The 24371-nt window shown below is 38.7% G+C and overlaps 1 protein-coding gene across 1 annotated transcript in view; it reads right to left on the reverse strand.

The window, feature by feature from the left end:
- Window positions 1-521: 521 nt before the first annotated feature.
- The window catches only part of GRAMD4 (GRAM domain containing 4), an 81055-nt gene continuing 57205 nt past the window's right edge, over window positions 522-24371 (reverse strand). Inside the window, exons 6-19 of the mRNA XM_062018484.1 lie at window positions 23011-23140; window positions 22528-22553; window positions 20489-20580; window positions 18557-18648; window positions 17509-17557; window positions 16570-16641; window positions 15227-15270; window positions 15011-15120; window positions 13589-13743; window positions 8772-8919; window positions 8224-8317; window positions 7011-7095; window positions 5169-5237; window positions 522-4262 (exon numbers count right to left, since the gene is read on the reverse strand). Coding sequence (XP_061874468.1) covers window positions 4161-4262; window positions 5169-5237; window positions 7011-7095; window positions 8224-8317; window positions 8772-8919; window positions 13589-13743; window positions 15011-15120; window positions 15227-15270; window positions 16570-16641; window positions 17509-17557; window positions 18557-18648; window positions 20489-20580; window positions 22528-22553; window positions 23011-23140 — 1268 coding nt within the window. The 3' untranslated portion in view covers window positions 522-4160. The remainder of the gene's footprint in view (window positions 4263-5168; window positions 5238-7010; window positions 7096-8223; window positions 8318-8771; window positions 8920-13588; window positions 13744-15010; window positions 15121-15226; window positions 15271-16569; window positions 16642-17508; window positions 17558-18556; window positions 18649-20488; window positions 20581-22527; window positions 22554-23010; window positions 23141-24371) is intronic.

Here is a 24371-nt window from a genome sequence, read left to right on the forward strand (position 1 = left end):
CTGGATTAGATGACCAGGCAGCTCACTCCTGGTAGTACGTTCCCAAGGGCAGACAAAGGCCTGTGAAAGCCAGAAACAGGTTTGTACTCCTACCAACAGTCACCTGTGCTCTCCTGCAGTGGCGACATCTTAGAAGCCACTGGCTGCTTTTTCATCCCTTAACCATATGATGACAAAGTGACAGAGGTACTTGAGAGACAAACATCTAACCATAAGCGTGGACATGCTCTCCAATACACTGACAGGATTATTTAAAGTCAAAGCACGTTCCTCAGTCTTCCAAAGCAGTGAGAAGCAAAACCCACCTGCCTGCCCCTGCCGTGATGGGCTTGAGGTGGCTGTGAACCTGATAAAAAGCACCACACCCGTTACAAAAGATGAGGTGCAGTTTCAACAGACACGTTATTAACTTTTGTAAGAAGCGTTAGCACAAAGCCTTTTTAAGTTTATTTAAATAAAAATTATAATTTATACAAGACTTTTTGAACAAACAAGGTCTTCTTAAAAAATGTACAGGGCAAATCATTTCATTATTTCAGTTCTTCATACAGTATAAGTCTTTTGTCAAACAAAAGTTACACTGATAATGAATTATTTACAACTGCAAAATATAGACTCAAACTTCAGACATAAAAATTTCAACATCCATTATCTTTCAATGATAAGTAGAAATGAAACATCTGCCAAAATGTACAGAATTCAATAAAAACTACCAATGTTTTTAATACAAGTAGTCAAAAAAAAGTACATCCTTTCATCTCTTCGCGATTGAGTAAAATCTCTTTGTTCTTTGTCTGCAGGAACAAGGGTTCGGTGCTGCTGTTGGCGTCCTGGGTGACGTTGCTACGAGTAAATAGCTTGTTTCATTCAATCTTGCCTCACAAAAGCTTCAGTGCATGGAAAGGCATGATTTCATATTTCAGCTTTTTTTGCCTTTTGAATTTAAATGGCCACTGACACAGAATTAAAGCAGTCAGTTTTCATCTCCCCTTTTGGTTTTTTTTTCCTCCTTAAAGGGACTCAAACTAACTGCTGAACTACTAACGAAGTTAAATCCAATTATGCCTGAATGATCCAGCAATGAACCAGGGATATGAACAGAACTGCAAGTATAAACAGCAGACAGACAGACAACAACAAGAACATCACTTTCTGCTATTAGACAGCAGCACTTTACAGTAAGTGGTATGACCCAGACTGTCACTGAAGTACAGCAGGCTGTACTGCAAAGCTGTGTAGGAAGATAGAAACTTAAGGCGAGAGCTTCAGTGTAGTTAGTTATACAAGTACAGGCTTACTCGCTGCCCTCCAGACCTGGGAGGCTGTAGCAAGAGTAAACACACTGAGGTTTCCTTCTTGTGTCTCTGAAGCCACATACGCCAGAGGAGAAGAGATGTAGCAGGAACTTGTACACAGATGTTTGTCAGCTATATTACAGCTCTATTTAAAAAAAACCCCAACAATCCAGTCTGTTTTCTATACATCAGAATGAAAACATGTTGCATTGCAGTTTGCACTAGGTTTACTGCTTTAAGGAATTGCTAACTTTTAAGTTCACACTGTTAAAGTGCAGATTCATTTCAGCCACCAACACATTAGGTTTTAGAAGAAGTTTCTAATTTATTTGTCCAGAAAAAAAAAAAGTTAGGAGCATATTGTACACAGGAGGCATTTCTGTCTGGGAAAAGGATAATGATGTCTTTTGTCCCTCTCCAAAGCCCTGTTGTGGTTAATTGCCCTGGCACAGGGCCTACAGCTCCTCCAGGAACCAGAATCTAGGACAACCCTATATATCAGGGTCAAACAGTGAAGGATGGGAGGAGGGGAAGGTAATAAGTGCAGGTCAACCAACTGCTGTTATGATCAGAGTAAAAGTATAAATTATACTTGAAAAAATGATACAAAAAAAAAAAGAGCATGCTCTCTGTAAAAAATATAGTTTTCTGTTTCTTAAAAAAAAAATGAATAACCTTAAACACATCCAAGGGATTTTTATCTTAAGATGTAAAACGAATGAATCTGATTAAGATTTATATAACATTAAGCAATTTTAATGCTTATTTGTTAGCCACACTCAAGGATGCTTCTAGAAAGGAAAGTCAAATGATTATACACAGCAACTGCTGAAAGACTGATTCTGAAGTAAGTTTGAGGAAAAAAAAGATTAAGATAGGGATTTTTACATAAACATAAAACCTGCGTGTGTAAAGTGGAGAAAGCATAAACTGTCAAGCTACATCCATTTTAGACTGTGTTAAAATGGATTTCCCAACAGCTTTACTTATATTTTAAGTCTTCAGACCCTGAGTTACACTATACCTAAAGCGGTGTTAGAAATGTCTCCCTTTTTCAGGTCACATAAAGACAAGTTCCAGTGCTACTCTAATGGGAGAGCTCAAAAAGAGCATTTTAGCCATTATGGTGGGTTCTCCCCCATCCTTGTTCACATTCCCACCCAGAGCATACAGTTTCCTCATCAGTGTTTCACTTTACAATACCCAATTCAAAAGTACAGTATTCAAAAGTACTTCTTCATATCAAGTTCATGTTATGTTCTTCTTGCCATACCTCTTTGTGGCCAGACTGAAATATGGTTTGTGCAGTTCAACTGCCATCTTCTTCATTACTGCTGCATTTGTTGAGAGACTTCAATTAAAAACTGTGCTAAAAGTTAAACACCCTTTGGTGTTTGTCTCCTCTCTCCCTCCTTCACTTTACCCCTTTCCCTATATAGAAAGAAAATTCCTGTTTAAAGAAAAAAAAGAGAGAAGAAAAATTAAGTCCCATTTTTACCTAAGAATTTGCATCTCCATTGCTTTTCAGAGGGGACATTCATATAATGTCTGGAGACATCCATACTACTCAAAAGACACAGCCAAGGAAAAGACATACTGGAAGGCTTTGCACAACTCCCACTGTGCTTTCATGAAAATGCAAATAATATTCTAAACCTCTCAGATGGGTGCTATTATATAGAGTATAAAAGCTTTCTAATATTAAAAGACAAAGGTCAATATGTGCTTTGCTGCTAGAAAGGCCTGAGAGAGTTTAGAGAAGGAGCACAGCCTTCCTGTTTTACCTGGCAGCTGGGTCTAATTGTTTCTTTAATTTGGCAAAGGGACAGACAGCAACATATCAGTGCCTTTGAAATCTTGCTTTGGAAAGGAACTAGGGCTTTCAGCCACTATAGTGTTATTTTATTACAAGGTAACTCAAGAGAAAAAGCCAAATTAAAAAAAAGAAGAGTGATTCCCCAGTTCAGTTTAATTATTCCCACCTCCCCAACAGAAAAAGCCTGCAAGTCTTTAATGCAGTAACATACAAACACCTCGTACATACAACATGTACAGTAGTTGAGCCCTTCTATGGCAAGTATCTACAGAAATACAAATATATGATGCCTAATATTTTAGGAACAACATTTTGGTGCCCTCTTTTATAAAAAGTATCTGCCTGCCTTCCTTCCTCTTACTTTGGTTAATTAGGAAAGGAAGATATAGTTACAAACTTTCTCCTCCAATTCACTGCACAAGGGATTTAAATGTCTATGTGGGGAAAAACTGAACCTAATCAACTGGTAAAATATCCTTATGCAATGCAGGAATTAGCAAGGAGTTATTTCAAGTGCAGCTATAAATATGGAAATAGTAAGATGACAATGCTTCCTTGGTGTTGCTCAGTTTTAACAAAGAAACCAATTAGAAACTCTGAGCTGGAGAAAGACATTTCAGACTGCTGCAGTCATCATTCTCACATCTCAGGGAAAAACAACGAAGAGAACAGGGATAAACTTATCCCTAGTGGTATCAGTGGAGTTAAAGGGATCATTCTCTTTCACTTCATTGTCTAGTCAGTTCTCCAAATATCCTCTCAACTTTTAATGTCAGTAAATAAACATTAAAAGTGCTTAATGTGCAAGGCTAATAGTGACAATAGCACTTTCACTGTTTTGTTTCATTTTGTTTTTTGTTTTCTGTTTTTTACAAAAACCTTAAAAACAAACATGAAGGCATATATAAAATACACTTGATTTATGTAACAGATAGAATATAAACCACCAGACAAGAAAAATTATTGCAAAATAGATGAGGATGTTCATTTTTTTTCACTACCAAGTTGTAAAATAAGAAAGTTTCCTTTAGATCTTCTAAGACGAGATACTAGCTCTCACTGCTTGATGATGCAGAGGTTATTTTCACATACTGGTTGAAAATTGTCTCAAAAGCTTCATCTCTGTGTACCATGGCACCAAACACCAAAGGCTAAATGATAGAAGAAAAGATCACATCAGTCTGGTAATGAAAAAAATCAACAAATCAACAGGAACAGGAGAAGAACTGTACTCCAAGTGCATTAATGAAAACAAAGGAATCATTTTCTCTACTAAACTCTTGGATACATGGCAGCGTTTCTAAGAGTTTTTTCACTTCTCCACCTTCTTCTTAAAACAAGCACTGCACAAAGGGTATCTGCACAGAGTATTAGCAATGGAGAACACTTCAGCTCTCCTTCCTCTCCACCTGCCCAGTGCACATTTTCCTGATTGACCTCTGTCTCCACTAAATACTTCTATAAATCTTTATCTGTGCCTCTTTGTTTTGCCTCATCTAATACTCACTTAGGTAGATGAACATTTCCAACCTCGGAATGAAGAAGTGCTTCTCAATATCAGGCAATGAGTAGAAAGCTTGGTACAACAGTTGTATGACTTGAGAAAAGTTATTTATAACGCAACTAGTTTAAAATGAAGTTTTGTCATATGTTAGGGAAAGCTTCAGTGGCCTAAATTGTATCTAAGGATTAGAAAAGCTCAAATCTCTAGCACCATAAGAAAAATAGGAAAACTGCATCTGAGGGTCAGGCCCTTCCCCTCCAAAGCCTCCTCACCCACAGATACTCTCAAGCCATCAGCTTTTCATTCCAGCAAATCTTTCTGAAGTGTCATAGTAAAATCACCTAGATGCACTAGAACAGGCTAAATGTTTAAATTAAAATCTGCAGACAAATATGCCAAATAATAGACAACTGAATTAAAAAAAAAATACAAGACAACACTCTCCCCTCCAGTGGCATAATGAAAATAAAAGCCTTTATGTTGGTGCTAGCTGGAGTAGGAAGACAAAAGGGCATGAAGCTCACTTCACAGCAATGCAGATCCAACTACTTACTTTTTGTGTAGATGGTGTTGATACAGCAATGCCCATCCCTGATCCCGGGAGAACGGAGAGTACTTTATACTGAAAAGAAAAATAAATCCACATATCAAAGCCATCTTACATACAGAACAATTGCAAAAGGTGCTGAGGAGGTTACACAACTCACTGCTGCGGTATCCTCCCAGCCACAACTAACAGACCTCCACAAAAAACACAAAGAATCCAGATGCTCCTCTTCGTCCCCAGAGCCAATGGGTACAGCGTAGCCCATGCAGCAAGAACGTTCCCTGCCTGCAGAACAGGCTGGGCCCTGCACCGAGCACCCCAGGTCCACTGCGGTGAGGGGGAGCTGGTCCACTCATGTGGCAGGGGCTGTGCTGCCACCAGGCGCTGTGGGGCCACTGAGTGCCGCAGGGGAGCTGGTCCAGCCACGTGGCAGGGGCCTGGCTGGAGCTGGGTGCTACGGGCCCATAGGACACCCCAGTCCCACCTGCATGGAGGCACCTGAGAGTGTGCTCAGATCACCTTGAGGGTTCCCTAAAGGTCACATTCAGCAAGCAGACCAGAAAAACCTGCTTTTTCCAAGTTAAGGAGACAAACAGGGTATGTATACATTGTCTGGGTTTTTCCAAAGAACATCTGTAATGCTAAGAAGGAATAAAGCTGGCTGCACTGGAGAATATCCTCCCCAAAGGGGAAGAGATCCCACCTCTGGCCTCTTTCCCACCTCCAAATACAACCAGGCACTATATACTTTTTTGCTTGGCTGCATGATCTTTGTCTCATCTTCATTAAAAAGTCTCCTTCTGTGGAGGTTTCCAAACACACCTGGACACGTTCCTGTGTGACCTGACTGAGGTGAACCTGCTTTAGCGGGGGTTGGAGTACATGATCTCTGGAGCTCACTTCCAATCCCTACCATTCTAAGATCCTATGAAAGACTTAGTAAACAACAAGCCAGCAGCCTCAAGTATCATACATCAAGTATGATGTACGGAATTATTAATTCCAATGGGAAGGTTTAAGTTACAGGTAAGTTGTCTGCTCTATAGACATGTGATATAAACAGAAGGAACTAATTTGAAAGTCTGGAGGCACTTCAGCAGTAGACATCTGGCTGAGGTGTTTCTCTGCACAGCACAACTTGTGGCACAGCCACAGGATGTGGCAGAAAACAGTGGTGCCTATGTTTTAAGAGAAGCATAAATTCAGAAAGGGTAAAAAAAGGTGACATTAAACACCATATAGGATGATGCAAGGCACCAATAAAGCTATTGGTGACTGGAGGTGGATAAAACTCAGCCAGAGGAAGGATCACATTGTACTTGACATGCTTCTAATCACTTCTTGTTGCTGTTAGTGATGGGATCCCAATTAGATGAAACTCCAATCTGATCCAGTCTGGCTATTCTAATAATTCACCTTTCTCTAGTGACAATAATCCATCATCTCTCTGAGGCACCTGCTTTTAACATGGTGAATCTACTCATTTCAATACCCAATCTGAAGCTAGTATTATACCATTTCTGCTAACAATAAATCTTCTTAAAGCCTACGTAGCTCTTACCAACACAGAAGTTAAGAAATAAGACAACTTTAAAAATATAATAATTCAGAAATGTAAGGGTTTAGTAAAATACTGTGGCTTTATGCTCAGTGAATTTGCTTGTGCAGAGTCCAAATGGCTAAACAAGCCATTCTGGGAAATACTTTTGATCAAAGAATTACATTTTACTTAATACAAATTATCAATATATCAGTGCTTTTTAAAAATAACATAAGCAATAAATTCCCCACAACCAGCTAAACAGAAAACCATCTTTCTCCCCTATTTGCAACACAAAACAGACATACCTTCTGAATATCTGTTATATCCGTTAGCTTTATCACTTTATTTCTTTTAGATGAGCCAGATTTGGAGCTTTCAAAGCACAAGTAGCTGAAGACAAGAAAAGAAAATGCTCATTTTGATACGATATTCTAAACCAAAGTTCTCCATATCCAGCCCATCACTTCCAAAGTTTGAAATCTCACAGGTTAAAATCAGCTCCACAAAAAAAGAGGCACACAATATACAATTCAGTTATGGCTTCTAACTTTGAGTAAATATTCACAAATTCTAGCAACTGGCTAACATGTCTGAAAGCCCAGAGCACACATACAGTACCCACCCACACACAAAATCTTGTATTTGTATTACCGCACTGAATGGTTAAACCTGACAAGTGTTTTAATGGCATGGGAAGCACATACATCCCAAACAGTCAAAATACCAAATCTGGAAAAGCTTATAACTCTTTTACCATCCTAACAGAAGATTAATGGAAAACACCACGTTAGTTCCATGCTATTGTGAATGCAGACAAAAGCTCAGATTTCTAAAGTTGAAGAGTGCTCTCTCCATCATTAGGTGACATTGCATACAGATGAGTTTTACTTCCATTCATTACACTCCAAAGGAATTCCAGTGCAAGACCCAAACAGTAGTGAGGACAGTTATTCAGCCCTGGGAAGCTGAGTGGTAAGTAAGGATTACAGAAAAACAAAAATTAAGTGTTAGCTCTGAAACCAAGGCTTGAATTTCTATTTCCTGTTGCACATTGTTCCAAGGAAGCTATACATTCAATTTGCTTTTAAAAAAAGAGAAACTAAAAGAATTTGCCAAACAGCTATCAAAAAATTTGCCAAATAGCTATTGATCAAAACTCTTCAGATATATTTAGCTTTTAGGTTTTTTACTGTATGTGTATATATATAACTATGTGCATATATATATAAAAAATACACAGTTAGTATGTTACATCAAGAATTGCAGCTACTAACAATTGACTGTATAGAGCTACTTTCCATTTCCATGTAAACTTTTCCAAGGCAAAAACACATTTGTTAAGTGTTACCACACCCTTTATTCAACCCTCTCTCTCCTACGATGCTTTCTTGAGGTTTTAAAACACCACAAAAAGGCATTTTTGTTTCAAAACATTGTTAAAGGATTGCTTTTAGATTAGAAATGTTTCATGTCTGCTGCATTTCCCCCCTAAGAAGTATGTGGTGTGATATGACTCACTTTTCTGTAACATAAAGAACTCCATTCCTGATGTAGTCTGTGGGCATCTTCCTATCTCTGTTAATCAAGCAGCAGCGCCAGCCATTCTCACACACTGGCAAAGTCATAAAAGAAAAATCATACTTTAAGAAAGAGACAGGCATTACCTTCAACAGTTTCCTTATAAAGCAGCAGCAAACACTGAAAATTAAACTCTAGATACCTAAAACTAGAAGTGTTTACAAACAAAAGACAAAATTATGAGTTTTTAGATAAAACATCTGTTTTTAACGGGAGGTTAAAAAACCCAAACAAACAAAACACTCCCACTCAATTTTTTACTTCAATTTGACTATTCCATTTGCATTACCACAGAGGGCGCACCAGGCTGTGCATTCTTTCAAAGAATTGCAAGGATGTGGAATGAGACTATCTCCATTGATCCTAATGTAAAACAAGCCTTTTTAATCAAAAGCTTACACCTGTATATTGCAAAGAAAAGGAATTCAACTTTAAAGTATTCTCAGCTTTGTAGAAAATACTACTGTAGCCTTTCTGCTCCATAATACCTGCCAAAGGGCGCTCATTTTCTGACAGGTTAAAAACCTCATGGAAATTCCCTCTCTTGGTGGTATGAAAACGACTTGTGTCTTCATCTTTGCTTATCCCAGTTGGGGCGCTTGAGCCCACATAACTTCTGGATGCTGCTGTTTGAAGCTGCAGAACAATAAGCACAAAATTTTAATAGCAACATTTAAGCTGTGCCCTTAAAAACAACCTGACTAGCTACTCTTCCTAAAACCAAAAAACATGTAATGCAACCATTTTCAGTAACTACTTTAACAAAGTTAACTTTGGACTATTGTGCTACATCATTAGTTTTGTGCTACAGCAATGTGCTACAACTTTTCTAAGTGCTGCCCTTGACAGACATCCTCTGCAGGGGTGAAAGCACAGGGTGCTAAACGTATCTATTCTGAAATACCATTTTTCTACAGTAAAGGATTAGATACAGCTAAGTCATTGCACACAGATCTAATTATTATACTAGTTGGACTACTGACAGTTAATATATTATTAGTACTTGGCTGACCAAGAGAGAGACCAAGCACAAAATACTATTGCACAAAATAGGAAGAAAAAAGAGCAAACAAAGAAAAAGCCATACAAAACTGCATAAACTCATTATGAATACAAATGCTGTAGTTGAAAGGAAGTTTTTCCACACTAGGATCCATACCTTTTCATGCCCTGACAGCTAGCAGGAAAAGAAACAAACAACACAAATGTGACAGTGAAAAAAGAAAAAAGTGAAGTCTATTTAACAGTATAATAAATAGAATAAAACATGAACTAAGTGACAGTACAAGATCTTGCTCACAAACCAAGAGACTACACACAATGAATGCAATTAAAAAAAAGAGGAGTTATCAGTGGTTAGAGCACACCAGTCCAATTTACTGAGGTTGCTGTTGATCTTTGCTTTGAAGTTGTACAGAATTTTGAGTGTTGACACACGAAATAAAATCAGAATGATTGTCAGTAGCCTTGGGCAGAGGAGGAAAGGTGGAATGGAGTTCTCAAAACTAAAGTACTTGAGTAAAACCTACTTTTAAAAAAGAGCTTCAGAGCCATTAGCAACTGCTCTAGCAAACAACTCTTGCTTCTGGAAGGGCTGCAGGCAGTTTCTTTTGGAAAGTTTGCCAGCATTTGCTTTTCGTCTTGGTGGGGCATCACATGATTCCAAAGGCTTGCTTTTGTCACCGAAGAGTTAACTGTGCCATTCTTAGCCCTACCATACACATGCAGTTAAACTGGCAAAATGACAACATGCAAGCTCAGGACTGAGCCCTCCTGATGCTATCAGAGGCCAATCAGTCTCTGCTGCTGGGTTTTTTTGCACATAAATTGGCAGCACTCAACACTTCGCAGGATTTAGCACTAACAGAAATCCAAAGCAAGTGAAAAAATGCATGCTGCTGTTGCTGACTAGAAACCAGATTGATAAAAAAGGCACAGTAGAGGGTATATCCAGCTTTAAGGGCATCTGGATAACAATGATGCCTCAAGGGAAAAGAATAATGAAAGTTGACATGCAAAGCAAATGGTTGATGATAACTGTAACTTATTGCTTCAGCCACCGTCCCTCTGCGGCACCCTGAGCAATGACTGTCTCTGGAACCAAGGAAAATAATCGCTTCAACAAATTGTGTGCAAGGAAAGATTAGATGAGTGTTTTGAAAGCTTTCTTGGATAAATTATTTGGCTCCATGTAACCAGGTGAAGCTCCATGGCCCAAAACATACAAAAGGTCAAGGCAAGAAGTCTAATGCTTTTAGCACTGGATTGAGGATTATTCCTAACTCTGCTGCACTGCTTCCTATCTAACAACTTGTCACATGTTTGTGTAGAGCCACTTTCTGCTTGGTAACAGAGGGAGGAAGCTCCAGTGCTGGCCTCAGTTAGCATTTCTCAGAACGCTCCCAGCTCTGAGGTGCACCCACCTCCAGCCTGGCTGTGCCAATCTAGTGCCTCTGTGATCACTATTTAAGGATGGGAATTTGAAGAGCTTGGCAGGAGATGGAGGACTGGTACAAGATGGAGGTGACCATGCAGACCCCACAGTCAGAGGAGGAAGCACTGGACTGGAGACTCCTGTGCAGCCCCCAGGTAGAATGCAGGCTATGTCCTTGCAATACATGAGGGGCAACGGCAGGACTGAGAGCCACTAGCAGCTCTGGGTGAATGTGCCCAGATGGGCAAGAGACCACGTGAGGAGCAGCCATGGCACAGGCCATGCTGGAGAGCCTGTGGGCTGCAGACCAGACTCACACGAGAGGCAGAGAGGAGCTGCAGCCTTCGGGATGAATGCACGTTGGAGCAGCCCGTGCAGGGCTGCCATGTGTGTGAGGTACCCCACGAACGAGCAAGGAGGACTAGTGAGGAGCCCTCCTACCTTGAAGAGAGACAAGTGGCAGGAGTCATTACAAAAGGAATGACTGAAACCCCCATCTCATGTTCCCCTGTGCTGCTCAGGAGACAGAGACACTGGGATCAGGCTGGGCAGAAGGTGGTCTTAAAAGGTTGGTTGTGCTCTTCATCATTGTACCGTTCTGTGTTGGTTTGTGTTTGTTATGTTTTGGGGTTTTATGTTTTTGGTTGGTGATGGATTAAATTAATTTGTTTTTTTCCTCAAGTTGAGTACCCTTGTCTGTTTTGCCTGGGACCATAAGCAGAAACTGAGCCCTCCCTGTCCTTAGGGCATTGAAAAGGCCCTTGGTACTTATGATCATGGTCTTTTGCTCCTAGACTGACCTAAACCAGGACACTGCTATAGAAGGAGATTAAAAAAAGGTGTTTAAACTTCAGTACAACACCCAACCTGATTGCTGAAGACATGAGAAAGTTCTGCTCTTACTTCCCGTCCTTCCTATCACAGGCAAATATTCTCTCTGCCCTTAAAAGCAGCAGCTAGTTTATCCATAACCACCTAGGCTTGAGACAACCTATGGTCAATTAATAAAAGTACTGCATTCAGCTTTGATAAGTCTTTAACTGGAAATGATTTGATTTGTAATGCTGGAAGAGTCTTGACTGTCTAAAAACATGACCAATAAGCTGGAGGTAGAAATACCTGGAGGTATTCCTTTTCACTTGATCTGTCATCAGCTTTTGACATACAACCTTCACTTATCAGTTACTGCTGTCAGGATTGTTCCTCAAGGACACAGGGTTACTGGTGATATAGGCAATGAATGTTGCACTGCTGTTTAGTGGTAAGAAGCCAAAGGAAATGCACATATACTGGCATTTCTGCACACACTTAAGGCCTCTGCCTTTTGTGTTAAAAAAAATGAAAAACCTATTGGATTTTTACCCTTTTGTAACTGTTACTGGGGTTTTTTTATACTACAAGCTTCCCAGAAATTTCTCAAGGGTTAAGAAAGTTTATCTAATATTATTGAGATCAAGTTAATGTTTTCAAAGACATCTGGAAGCAGATAATGCAGCCCTACACATCCTTTTCAAGCAGACAAGCCAAGCCTGACAAGTCAGACACAGCAGTACTAAAGCCCAGGTGTACTTGTCAAAACTTAAGCCATAAGGAAAAGCCCAAAGGGACAATTACTCTCAAAGTTTAGGGATTCAAGTTCAGCAATTTAGAGCCTTTCCACCTCTAAGGCAGATCAGAGAGACCCAGCAAGAAGTTGTCACAGCCACCACAGTATGTGAATGATAACCTGTAAGCTTGAGAGACACAGGAACTTTTAAGCCCATTTCTTGCAAGCAAGAGAAATAGGGGTATAGACAGCTCTGTCCAAGAGCTCATTCACCTCTCTCACTCCTTGGAAAATAGGAGCAAAAGAATCCCTTTCTGTCAGAGATTGGCTTTCTCTTCTGCTTCCTTCTGAAATGCTCAGATTATGCTGCAGCCATTCAACTGCTCCATCACCCCCAAAATCCCATATTTCTTCTTCACATCTTAAACACCGAGAGCTCACATGTTCATCCCTTTTGCTCTCCAGTCGTGTACCCAGGCTGAATTACTGCTGAGTGTTGCATAGTAAGGGAGCTTATGGCAGTACTCAGATACCCCATGAAAGCAATTAGATATTGTGATAGGAGGCATCAAGCAAATACTAAAACAGGATCAGACTGAAGTTTTATTACAATTATTTTTAAGCTAACAAACACTGAAAAATTCAGGGATGTGGAAAAGCATAACTTGCTTTTCAGTTACCATGTCAGGCCCCAAAACAATTTGCAAAGATGCACAAAACACAACACTTAAAAATTTAACTATGAGACTCTAACAAAAGAAAATTTACTGTTGGTGCACTAACCTGGTGAAAAGACATTTATCACCACTATGTTAAAAGGCCATCTAATACAAATAACCATAAGACACAATGCCTAAATATGCAAACTACTTTATTACCTCTGTTAACTCTTATCTCATTAGTAAGCTGAGCATTATACTCACGCCTCTTTTTAACTAGCTGCTCTTCAGTCTATAAAAGCAGATTAATTTCTACTGAGAACAGGTAAGGGGAATACAGAAAGACTTAATTTTGATAATAAAATCATATAGAATGTGTGTAATAGAAATTCATATGAATAAGGATGGTGTTATTTTTGTCTGTTTAACACAATTTCCAGTACATATATACCTATATGCACGTTTTAAGAATAGATTCCTTTCTTACAAGAAACAAACCCATCTAAAACCTCTGTGGATCATTAAAAAAAAAAGGAATATTGACTGTTAGGATTTAATTAATCTTCTTTTTAATGTGCTCTAGTCACTGGAGAAAAGGCAAAGGGAGAAAGGGATTGGATATTCAGATGTTGATAACAAAGGGACAAAAAGATTTATTACTCTTACCCGTCTCGACACAGTAGCATTAGATCTGTCTTTGAGCTGAGGATCTGTTGGGAGACTTTTCCAGATGATATAGGGAGTGTCATACTTAGCTCTTAGTCTGGGGCATCGTTTGAAGATAAAATCAATAAGGAAAAACTTGATTCCAGCATAGAGTCCTGAAAGAAAAAAAGGTTATTTTAGTAGGTATGCTGAAGGGGTGTTAAGAACAACACCATTTTGATCATGGTTTAGTAAGTTCATGAATGAAGCCAAGTCCTGTATCTTCAATCACACAGTTAAATCATTCTTGTGCTTGTAGAGTACTGATTCTTCTTACAAAGGCAGGAAATTACTTTTCTTTTCCTCTGCTGCCCAGATTCCTTCCTCCTCATCCCCAGTTCTTTTAAATTACTTCAATAGCTTCTTATTATGCAGAAAAACATCCCAATAATTCAAACATACATCCCTTAGTACCAGAAGCATTTTGAAACCATGCTAGACTTCCAAACTAGAAAACATGCCAGAGCATTGAACTCTGCAGCTCCTTGCAAGAATTTAAACGGCGACAGAGGGCTCTCATGTACTGCATTAAACCCTATCTTCCAGTCCAGTATGTTCTCTTACCTTTCACAAGATTTTGCCTGTATTCTGTCAGATTAAAATGGCTTGGAACACTCCCTTAAAACTTTACTGAACGCAATTCAGGTCTAAGAGCCAGAATAAAAAGCTATTTCCTCACAAATCTAATTCAATTGCCACATCAAGCAAACCTACATTTATGTTCAAGCTAACACAGTTTGAAGTTAAGTAACACTAAAAGTAATACTTATTTGATCTTATGACTACTTTTAATGAAAAAAATGACAATTCTTGATTCAAAGTAAGTAGTTTCATATCTTACAAAAAAGACAGTCTCGTCATATAGTGAAAACCCTCTTTTCCCAATCCTCAATTATGAATTTAAGTATCTGCAACTTCACCCACAGTAATTTGTTTATTTTGTCCAGCCTATCCTCCAAGTCTTACAAGTAGTCCCATTAACCCTTTCATTCATTTCCAACCCTGTCATCTCCATGCCTTCTATGTAGCCCCACATATTTAATTTGCAAGGATGTATGAGTGAAAAATCTCCAAAATGCAGGACCTCCTGGAAGCCTTGTACCTGACAGTCTGAAGGCCTTTGCCAACAGCTCATCATTAACTTCCCTGCTTCAAGGACTGAATGCATTCTCCAGACTTTTTCTATTGTATTATGTATCCAGAGATGGTGTCGTTTGTCATGTGCATTTCAAAAACCAAGTGCAATGAAAATACTTTAGAACACAGCATTATTTATTAATGCAGAGTTTTCCTTCTCAAACTCTAAAATTATCTCTCTAAAGGTCACAAAGTTTTAACACATCAAGCCCAGACTGTAACAGGTCAATTATTTATTGTATTTACCCATTGCAAGCCCAATAATCCTGTAGGGCAAAAAGCAAGATGCAATAAAAGCTGCCCATAGAGCAATGTAGAGCTTCTGTGTTATTTCTGGCTGAACCCACATGAACAAGCTGAAAACAAAACAAAAAAAAAGAAAAAATTTTATTACTAGCATTCCAGACATTGGTCAAGTTTGGATTTATAACAGGAAAAGAAGATTCATGTCAGATAACTTACTTTTTAATTTTTTCCAGTATGTCTGCCATCTTGCCAAAAAGGTTCTGCACAAGAAGCAGGAGAATTAGAACTAAGTCCTGTATGATTTGGGTTTTTTTGGTCCAAATAATGGCAACTAACAGAGCTGTCTTATTCTGTTGGTACTAAGCAATTTCCAGAAGTTATTTTTTTAACTCATTTTTAGCCATTTATGTACTTCACAGTTCAGAACAGAACAGCAATACTTGATGACTTCCATCTCATTTAATACCTTGTTCTGAACTCATGACTAATAGAAGAGAAGAAGCTGTTTGATCTCACAATCAAAACTGCAAAGTGTTTGTATTATTGCAAATATTTTAAATTAAGCTGTCAAAGTTAAAAGTACTGTCAGTACCTAATAAAATGGAATGTTTCTTCACGCATTTTGAACACTGAAATCGCAGTAAGTTGTTACTGAGTTCACCAAATGTTGGGCTCAGTTTTTTTAGTAACTACGGTGTTTTTGACACACCCTTCCAAGTTACTGGATTCCATGTAATTCCAGCAACTGATGATGCAAACAGTCCTGATCCCTGCTCAGGACTAAGAATGTTATTCAGCTATCTTCTCTAACTGATTCTTGCAGTCACAGTGTTTGCAAACTTCACCTTCCCATTAAATTCCCAAAGGTGTCCATATAAACATAGGCACCACCATCAGCAGAAGGAAGGGAGTGAGCATATACAGTTGTCAAAAGAAAGGTAGGCTGCTTTCAAGCAGGGATACAGCATTAGACATGGCACCAGGCTGCAGGTCAGCTGGATGGTGGTCATTCAGCTGCTCAGCAAACTGATGTAGCTGGGAAAAAACCTCCCCTCACCCTCTCCCACACAAGTAGATGTCAGGACTGGGGGTGGCATTTAAAACAGACTATTTCAGAGATGCTGTGCAAACTGTTGAATTAACAAAGCTGAAGGAATAGGGTCTCTTGCATCAGCTTTGCAACTAGCAGATGTGGGATATGGATCCATACTCCAGCACATTGGTAAGACTCATCACCCGATCTACATTATCAGAAGCTCACTTGCATGTATTAAGGGAAAAGCTGTCAGAAGCTGCTTCTGTTCCCCTTCAGACCTTCTCAGAGCCATGACTTGAGAACCTCAACCAGTTCTCTGAAGCATCATGCCATTCTAGAAGCTCCAGGCATCATACTGATAACTCTGTTGCTCAGGAGTAAAGATCCCTATGCAAGGCAAGTATTGCTTGTTTAACTTTTGGGTTTTTTTCCACATGCTGCGTAACACAGTACTTTGACCAGTTGGACTATGAACCTCCTTGTTCTAAAGAAGCAGTAAAGAGGTCCAAGAGCAGTAGAGTACCTGCGCCTTCTGAGCCACGTCTAGAACAAGTTGAAACTTTTCAGACACTGTCAAGTCCTCTTTTGGGGGTTCCTTGGACAAGAAAAAGACAATCCATTAATTTTTAGCTCAGTTAAACCTGTTTTTTTACCAAACTCGTCATGACAACATGACCCCTGAACGTTCTTGGCAACAATCCTCTCACTTTAAACAGTCTCTAAATTTGCCAAGTTCCTCCCTTATTTCAGATCTGCTGTTTATGTCTTTCATTGCTGGTTTCTTTAGCTGTCAGTGATTTTCCTTCACAGTATATGTCAACATAGTAATATGAGGCTGTGAAAGACACAGCGCGTCTTTGGGAGCAGCATGGTTAAAACAGCTTTCAGGCTATGACCACATACTTAAATTGACCTACTTCTGGTTTAGCACAGAAATGTCACCTTTTCTTTTTCCTTTTGTTTTTTAATAAAAAAAGTTGTATATCTCTAACTTTATTTATTTTATAGATTATTGGTCTTTTAAGAACAACAACATTACCCTGGAAGCAAGGCCTCACTAAGTCTTTGTAGAAGGTTTGAAATGCAAAGAACTTCATTTTACATTAATCCTTAACAATACTTCCTGCTGGAAGCAGGATATGCAAATATTGACTTCAAAACTATTACAGAGATAATAGAATGCAAGGCCTCTTCAATTCCAAGGTATCTAACTTGACTGAAGCTGGTATATTAACATTTACTCCAGAAATGTCATTCAAGTTTGGGATATTTTATAGTGAAACAGTCAAATCTAGTGCTGTTAGCAGAGATTTCTAAATTTAAAGAGAAATCAAAAAGCTGTAGCATCTCTGTTTGCACCTGCCTCGTCCTTGCTGTAATAGCTACCCACATAAACACTAAGGAAGGTTCTGAAGCACAATTTTTAACATTAGCATACAGGTCAAGCCAATCAAAGACCTACCACGGGTTCAGAAACTTCAGGCACAATGCTCCACTGTATTCTCCAACCCCTAGAAGTTATGGAAAGCGTTAAAGAGAGCAAGTACTTCTCTACATGCCAACATGGGTTATTTGCAACAGGTTAAGAAGTAGTTTTGTGCAACAAGGACTTATGGCTTAAAAAATAAATGATTTTGTAAAAAAAAAAATCCCCAAGTCAACAAAGAACTCACAAAATAACACAAGCACAAGTCACCAACCACAGACGGCTTCAAAGGCATATACATCAAAATTCTGTTAACTAGGTGAATACTGCACAGAATCACTGCTTGTGGCTTTTACAGCCAAAGTGAACTGTGTGCAGAGTAAATAATTCAGCATACTTTTCATGTGAATGAAATCATATCAACTTACTCTGGAGCCTATTTTCTACCAGTAACTTTCAATTGTCAGACAGGAAGTATTAATTGAGAAAAATATTTTTAAATCTTGACATTAAGATTCTCCCCACCATTTAAAACATTTTAAGAGGGCAAGAAACCATCAGCCTAAAACAGTATTTTCAGAAGATCCTCTCAATTAAGAAAATGTACTTTTTAAAAAAAAAATAGAAGAAAAGGCTTAATTTTAAATGTATCCTGAACATACAAATTGAAGGTACTTTGGATAAAACACATCAAGGCCACAGAAAATGGCAAACCCACAGTTTTAGCCCCAGGTGAAAATTCTCTCCAGGAAAAAGCAGCAGGGTTCAATATTTAAGGTGATGATCTCCAACTACTCTGAATACCGTAGAATATTTTTATTTTAGAATTTTAAAGTGCTGATGGATTTGTGTGAGAAAATGCAGCATCGCTTAGGATGACTCAAGACACAGGAAACAAAGATAATTCCTTAGAACAGTAAAAAATTATAAATTGAGTGAAGAAATGAAGGGTATTAGAATCTGAATTTCACTTTGTTAATTCACAGTGTTAGAAACGGTAACAGTTTACAAATCAGTGCAAGAATAATAAAATATCTTTCAAGTAAAGCATTAAAAGAGAATAGTCTAGTATTTATGTAAATACCTGGCTATGAGGTAATTTAGGGACAACCTCAAAATCGCTAAAAATAAGAACATAGGAATGGCCCAGCCATGCCATACAGCATTCATGTAAATCTGCAGATCAGGAAGAAAAAAAATGAAAAGAAAAAAAGAGAGATGTGGATTACAAACTGAGGTACAGTGAGTTGTATGAAATATCTTTTGCTACTGTACTGAATCACACGACTCACATCACAGATGTTAATAAACTTTAGCCACCCCATGACAGACAATAATACTGCATTTATGACTGTAAAGTCAAAACTGTAAGACTGAACTAAGTTTTTAGAGATGACACTTAAATAGTGCTCAGGTGCTTGAGAGAATGAGTATTTCAAACGTTCCAAGTATATGAAAGTATAGAAAAATAACATTAAACCTTAAGGTCTGTGAATATGCTACATAACCATGATATGGTCTGACCTCACCTAGATCAGTTGAAGAGTTATAGAAAATTGCCCTTTATAGGATAATGGGATAAACTCTTGTTGTATTATTTCAGGTCAACTAAATACCAAATTTTTTACCAAGCTTAAAAAGACTGCAGGAAAATAAGTCTTATTTACCTAACAGACATAAAGTGCTTCAAAAGGTATTCTGTCCCCTGCCCAGCTTCTGAAAATACAGAGATTACAGTCTCCTGCCGAAAGACACTAGTCTTTTTACTGATTATCCCAAAATGAAGCATTGCACTGGTTCTGAGGTCCCAGAGCTTTCTGAACAACAGCTGAAGTTCCTTCTTTTAGCTGAACAATGGGTTTGTCAGGAGCGGATTTTTGGGACAAAAATCAGTAGATTAGAAGAAGGGACAGAGAGAGGGCACCAGGAGGGGGAAATCTCATCCTCAATATTCTGTCAAGTGGGCTGGGCAAAGTAATATTAAAAAAGGCTCTATAACTTACAGAGAGGAATGACTTGATGAAAAGATATGTGACATTTCACCAAACAGGATGTATTGAGTTTGCATGTCAAGGTTTTGGTAGCGAGAGGGCTACAGAGGTGGCTTCCGTGAGAAGCTGCTAGAAGTTTTCCCCAAGTCTGATAGAGCCAATGCCAGCCAGCTGCAAAGACAGACCCACCACTGGCCAAAGCCCAGCCCAGCAGTCACAGCGGTAACACTTCTGGGATAATGTATTTAAGAAGGGGAAAAAGTTGCTCTGCAGCAGGAACTGAAGCCAGACAGGAGTGAGAATGTGAGAGCAACAACTCTGTAGACACCACAGTCAATGAGGAAGTAGAGGAGGAAGTGCTCCAGGTCCAGAGCAGAGGTTCCCCATGGCGAGGCCCTCCCCCTGCTGCCATGGAGGCCACAGGGGAGCAGAGATCCACCCACAGCCCAGGGAGGACCCCAAGCCAGAGCATGGAAAACAAATCAAAACTCCACGAAATAGTTATGTCACTTTGTGGCAGGTAAATCTCCTTACATAGCAGCGGAATGCTTGAATTTAGTTCACAGACCCAATGTTTACGTATTAAATGATACCCAAATCAAGGCCTTTTGTCTCTCATCAGTAAGTATAACAAACAACAAACAGCACTGATGGTGAACAATGGTTTCCTATCAAACACAATCGCTGTCAGCATTTCAGCCCTAGACAACAACAGCTTTTGCAGAGTCTGAAGTAACCATTAAATTACAGGACTGAGACAGGAAAAATGAGAGAACGACGCCCAGATAATTCTAAGTTATTTTAACAGTCACATAAATATACTACAATAAACCCAAAATACACAAATTTAGTGGCTTTGAAATATAATTGAAATGGCAACTACTGGTATTTTGAGTTAAATGAAATTAAACTGCTTGATTTAAACTGCAGCATAACCTCTATTCAGATATGGAAGTATCAATCAATTTCAGTAAAAAATATATTTTAGAAGTTCTTAATACTCCTGGAGGAACAGGACAACTTACAATAAAGGCAATAGCAGAAGTGTAGATAGAATACCAGTCTGATAAGGCAGAAAGATTCTTCACAAAATTAGTAACAGGTTTGGCACCTCTCTCTAAACAAAAACACAACTGTTAGAATCAATTGGCAGTGGTTAAATCACTTGTAAAAGACAAACATCCAAATTACAAAAATTAATAGGAATACTCAAGACACAAAATTATAAAGATGTTTATCCAAATTAGGAAAAATGTAACTGAACCCATCAATGTAACTGAGCAGTTGCTTAAGCAATGCATTTCCAAAAACCAAAGTGTTATTAAACTCATAAGTATAGAGAAAAAGAAAAAAAAAAAAAAAATCAGTATCCTTTTTAAGGAGAGCCTATAAGACCTTTCTATCCCGAAGACCTCTGCACAGGTCATTTCATCCCACTGTAAAAGAAGATAAATTAGCCTAACTGCACTCCAGGCCACCAAGGAACAACAGGCTGCTACTTGACCAGGGTAGCTTAAAACCAGGCTAGATCTCCCTTGGCTACATTCCTGCAGGAGTCTATCCATTGGTAGCCCTTTGCTGCTTTCGCTTCCTAAGCCAAGAGACACAGAACCTTGCGGCCTGAAGAAGTTTGTCTCCTACATCTGTAGACCTTTGCTGTCAGTCACTGCACAGGACACGATTCTTTGCTGGGAGGCAGCACTGCTACATGCAGACACATGCAGTCAGTCAACAACAGCAACAGAAGTGCTTCCTCAGCTCCCTAAAAACCACTTGTCTTTTACTCTATTCCTCTAAGCTCTTTTACCAGTTAGGCAAACTAGCTAGCCTACAACAAAACAGGAGAGGGCTGCTTCAATAAGACCTTTGTTTTCTCTGCTGGAACACATCAGTGTTGCCTTCACTCTGAGAAGAGTGATGACTCCTGCAATGGGGGATACCAGAAGCACCCATGCTCATGTGCCTTTGAAAAGCGTTCCTCAAGAGAGCCTGCAACTTGCTGTCCTAGTATGTTTGGCTTGAAATTCAGCTATCCTCAATACACTTCCTACAGGAAGTAATTAAACAGCTAGGACTAGATCTCCTTGAGCAACAATGGCAAAATCAAAGCAGCAGATGAAGTAAGTGGAAAGGCACTGACTCAAGCACTGCTTCTATCTGCTCTGTTTCACCACCCAACGCTGAACCCACATGGATGGGTTCAATTGGAAACCTCTGGTGACAAGAAGGTTCTTGAGAGCTGCAGGTGGTCATCAGACATCTCTGGGCAATAAGTATCTAGATTTTGTGGTTCACCAAGTGGAAGTCAAGAACCACTCAAAACTTAATCCTAATACTGCTTTTTTAAAAGCTATCCTGCAGGCAATGCATGTCCACCATGGAGAACAGGTCACAAGTATTCTCGCAAATGAAACTAGAATGAACATCCCCTATTAGAACAAAATTGACCTTACATGGAGAACACAAACCCTTATTTCAATTTCAACTTTCCTCTACAATAATATAACAATTTGGGGCACAAATCAGACGTATTTTTTTTCAGGCTACCAACTCTTTCCTGTACAGAATTTTGGAAGGCTTAACTACTCTGTTTAACCTGTCATCTTGCATCCACTGTCTTCCAAATAATTTATCAGCTATCCAAGAGAAAGAAATGCAAGATTCACTCAAAGTATGCATCGTCCAACCTTTTCTTCTTTCAAAGCATAAGCTAACAGAGCAGCAAGCAAACTACAAGCAGGCAAACTACAGGCATAAACTTATGAACACTATTATTTTTGCCAATGTACAAATGGTCTGTTCTCATTCATGACATCTTGACACATTTTAATTAACATTATTTCTCAGATGCTCTATGTAATTCAAGATTAAAAGCAAGCTCCTACCACTGCTCCTCTAAGTTACTTTCCACTCCATACACAAATTCATCATTTCAGAATCACTTCTGCTTATGAACTGACAGAAATACTTCTAAACACTGTATTTTAAAATGCAGCAATCCTCTCAATAGGCTTACTAAGAACTATTTTTACTTCTAGAAAATAAAATACTGCTAAGTACTTACTTAATCTTCTCATATTTTCAGTCAACCTGAAAAATAATGGATAAAAGCAACTTGTTAAATAGGCAAGTAGTGCACAGTTGTGTGCATTTGGTCCCTTACATACACCTCAAAATAGATGTTTGTGCATAAAGCTTCATACTTGACTATTATTAAAGGTCTTTCTAGTAACTACTACAGCCTAACTTGCATGAGATCAAAAATTAGAATGCAGAAGCTCTCCAGCCTAGCTAAGACTTTGACCACAGTTTTCAAAATGATGGAATTTGGTACAACTCTTATTCTACCTCAGACAGCAGAGAAATTTCGAATTTCATGTTTCACCCAAAGCATTCACAAACCATCTGAGATAGTTCTGTACCTTCAGTTTTATTACTTATTAGGCAAACACTTTCTCAAAGCATGCAAAAAATTGTAAAGAAAAGAGGAAGAAAAAGTAATTTATAAAGAAATCAACAATTTATCACAATCACATTAGAGTCCTACCTTCTTGCACTAAGTGGCTCTTCTGTTTCCACCGTATTCTCTTCTGGCTGAAATCTGAAATCCTCAACATATTCCCCAAATTTGTCACAAAACCACTTCTGGAGTCTTGAACAGACTGTGTTACGCTTATCTATGAAAAAGAAACACTAAGTATCAGGATAATAGGAGAAGACATCTTCATACAAAGCCCGCTGCTGCTCCCACATGCTCTGCTTCCTTAGGAAGAAAACTGTACAGCCTTCCTGTCCTTCACCAGTTCTCCATGGAAGCTCACTATGCAATTTACTTCTGTCATTGCACAGAACCCCTGACTGCACTAAGCTGGTAAAATAAGACTAAAGGTGACTCCTGTTTTGCTCTAAGTACAGCACATGGAAGTATCTTATTACCAGAAGTACAGAGATTACTTAAGCATCCTAACAAAGAAGAATTTTTAGCAAGCACTGTAAAAACATTTTCTGGTTGAGAGGTTCCCATAAACAAAAGACCAATGTAAAATCTCAGCACTCCTGTTGTGCTGAAGGGTCACCTTGAGGGAAGTAAGTAGAAAGCAAAACACTCCTGAGCAGAAAGCAAGACAACTGCCTTACAGTCATACGAATTTGACAGGAAAGGGAGGTGGAAACTTAAGCAAGTTTTTAACAGAGGCATTTTTAGTACCACTTCCCAATAATTTGTGTTTATGTGTATTTATCTCTCTATACAAAAACCATGCACGTTTGTTTTCTAAAGTCAAGCTACAGAAATGACACTGTATATGCCACTTTCTATATATGGAGTATATAATCACAATATTGTCTGGAAAGTGTTATATGGCAAAGTAGTGAAGTAATGCATACTTTCAGTCTGTCAGCTTTCGTGGAAAAATATAACATAAATATATAAGTATATGGAAATAACATAAGGGCAAAGGTCTTAAGGTAGCACAAGAGAGAACAAAACGACTTTTTGCTTTGCCTGTAACTTAGAAAAATCTTTGTCTAGAGGGAAGGAAACATAGGCTGTTCTTTGGAAAGGTGGGTCAATACAGCAATGCCACAAAGAGGACATTGGTCACAGCTACTCCAGGATTGAACTTAGTACAGATCTCCATAAAATTAATATATAATTAGAGACAGGAAAGATTAATCAGACAACTAAAACATCCACAATTACATTTTTAAGCATGTGGGAAAAAGTAAACAGTGCTAAAAAACCAGAATAAAGTTATTTATTAATGAATGACAGTGATACCTAGAAAACTCAAGGAATTGGGTGACAGTTTACAGCTGAGACAACACTTCTTTTTAAATGGGACATCTTTTCTACATATGACACCTGTTTCCTGTTAAGTCAAGGATCAGGAAGGCATATAAGAATGA

This window comes from Colius striatus, chromosome 1 (genome assembly GCF_028858725.1).
Source record: "Colius striatus isolate bColStr4 chromosome 1, bColStr4.1.hap1, whole genome shotgun sequence".
In the NCBI taxonomy this organism is placed as follows: Eukaryota; Metazoa; Chordata; class Aves; order Coliiformes; family Coliidae; genus Colius; species Colius striatus.